This window comes from Anneissia japonica, unplaced genomic scaffold, assembly GCF_011630105.1.
Source record: "Anneissia japonica isolate Jap-2015-1 unplaced genomic scaffold, ASM1163010v1 scaffold45483_len3370_cov89, whole genome shotgun sequence".
NCBI classification, from domain to species: Eukaryota; Metazoa; Echinodermata; class Crinoidea; order Comatulida; family Comatulidae; genus Anneissia; species Anneissia japonica.
Genome location: NW_022690785.1, coordinates 1 through 1,541, shown reverse-complemented (window position 1 = coordinate 1,541; position 1,541 = coordinate 1). Strand labels below are relative to the sequence as shown.

Here is a 1,541-nt window from a genome sequence, read left to right as displayed (position 1 = left end):
AAATATAACTACAATATATATATATATATATATATATATATAGAATTTGGCTTAAGAAGAAAAAAGATATTTAAGTATCTTCCAATTGAGGCTTACTTAAACTCATTTCAATGTCCGATTTCGGGTACTCAGTTGCAGATACAGGGCGGTGGTCTCGTCCAGATAAACTGCGGGCTGATCCTGGGCGGGAATGTAGCTCTGCTTCTGTTGCGATACTGTTTCGGTGCTCACTACGAGCCGGGAAACCTATAATGGGATTTGTTAGGATATACATTACATCAGTTTATCTTTCTCACATTAGTTGTGTATTTGCATTATATACATATAAGCCTGGTTCTCACGGGATCGGGAGCTAACCATTAGCGCTAACCGTTAGCACCTGCGTGAGACCGCCCGATCGGTTAGCGCTAACCGTTAGCGGTATCCGGATACGCTAATGGTTAGCAAGCGCTATCGGTTAGCAAGTTGAGGGCGTTTCTATCATCAACCAATCAACGTACGCGTTTACAATTTCCAGTTTCTTATTGGCCAGTGATTTGATCATCATATTGTTGGTATCCGGATCGGGATTTTCTCGCATGGCAGCTAACGGTTAGCAGGATCCGGATCCTGCAAACCGTTAGCTGCGGTGTGAGAACATAGCCATTATTATAATTTAGATATTTAACAAAATTTTCAGTGTACTACTTACATGGAGCGTTGAGATAGCCATGAAAGAGCACATTACCACAGGTTGATCTACCAAGATCCTCACACAATGACAATTTCTTCACAAGTGGGGATATTCCATAGAATTCTGCATCATGCCTTAAGGTCGTTAGATTTACCCCCCTCACATCCAAATCCTTGGTACGCAAGTAATTCAAAATTGGAACGAACACTACAGGATCTCGGTCAATAAATATCTATTGAAATGATCACAAGCAAAGGAATGTGTCAAACTAATATAAAAAATAATTAAGGAAAAATTATGTAATTGTACATGTCAAAGTTTAAAGTTCACAGATTTGTATTAATATAATTAGAGTCACTTACTGCTCCTTCTTCATCTCTCATAGAAGATATACGACCACTTAGAAGACTACAGTAAGTATGAAGAAAAGAGTTATTGAAATTAATTATGTAAATTAAATTGATTTAATAAGTTTTCTAGGAATGTTGACCAACTTTAATCATCATTGGGTCATTATTCTGTAGATGGTGCCTTAAATACTGTACTGCTTTTTCTAAAATTCTACTGTATCAGATGACATTAACAGAAGATTTGAGGTAAAGAATCATCTGTTGAAGATGAAAATGCATTGAAGTTAACATGCTATGATTCTATCTTTTATATTACATGCAATATCTTACCTGGAAAAAAAAGAGTCAGGTACCCATGACAGTGTTTGCTTAGAAGTTGAAAACCTGAAATAAAAATAAAAATAAAGCACTGAAAAATTAAAGTAAAAAACAGCAGCACTTTTGAGACTAACAATATATAATTTATTCTCTAGCTTTCGTCCACACAGTGGACTTCATCAGGAGACTATCTCCTGATG

At 36.3% G+C, this 1,541-nt stretch overlaps 1 protein-coding gene across 1 annotated transcript in view; it reads right to left on the bottom strand.

The window, feature by feature from the left end:
- LOC117099955 (BTB/POZ domain-containing protein KCTD3-like) overlaps positions 1–1,445 on the bottom strand; it is a gene marked incomplete at both ends in the record, with an annotated part of 2,262 nt that extends 817 nt beyond the window's left edge. Inside the window, 4 exons of the mRNA XM_033239488.1 lie at positions 97–246; positions 692–905; positions 1,036–1,081; positions 1,354–1,445. Of these exons, the coding sequence (XP_033095379.1) occupies positions 97–246; positions 692–905; positions 1,036–1,081; positions 1,354–1,445 (502 nt within the window). The remainder of the gene's footprint in view (positions 1–96; positions 247–691; positions 906–1,035; positions 1,082–1,353) is intronic.
- Between the last annotated feature and the right edge of the window lie 96 nt (positions 1,446–1,541).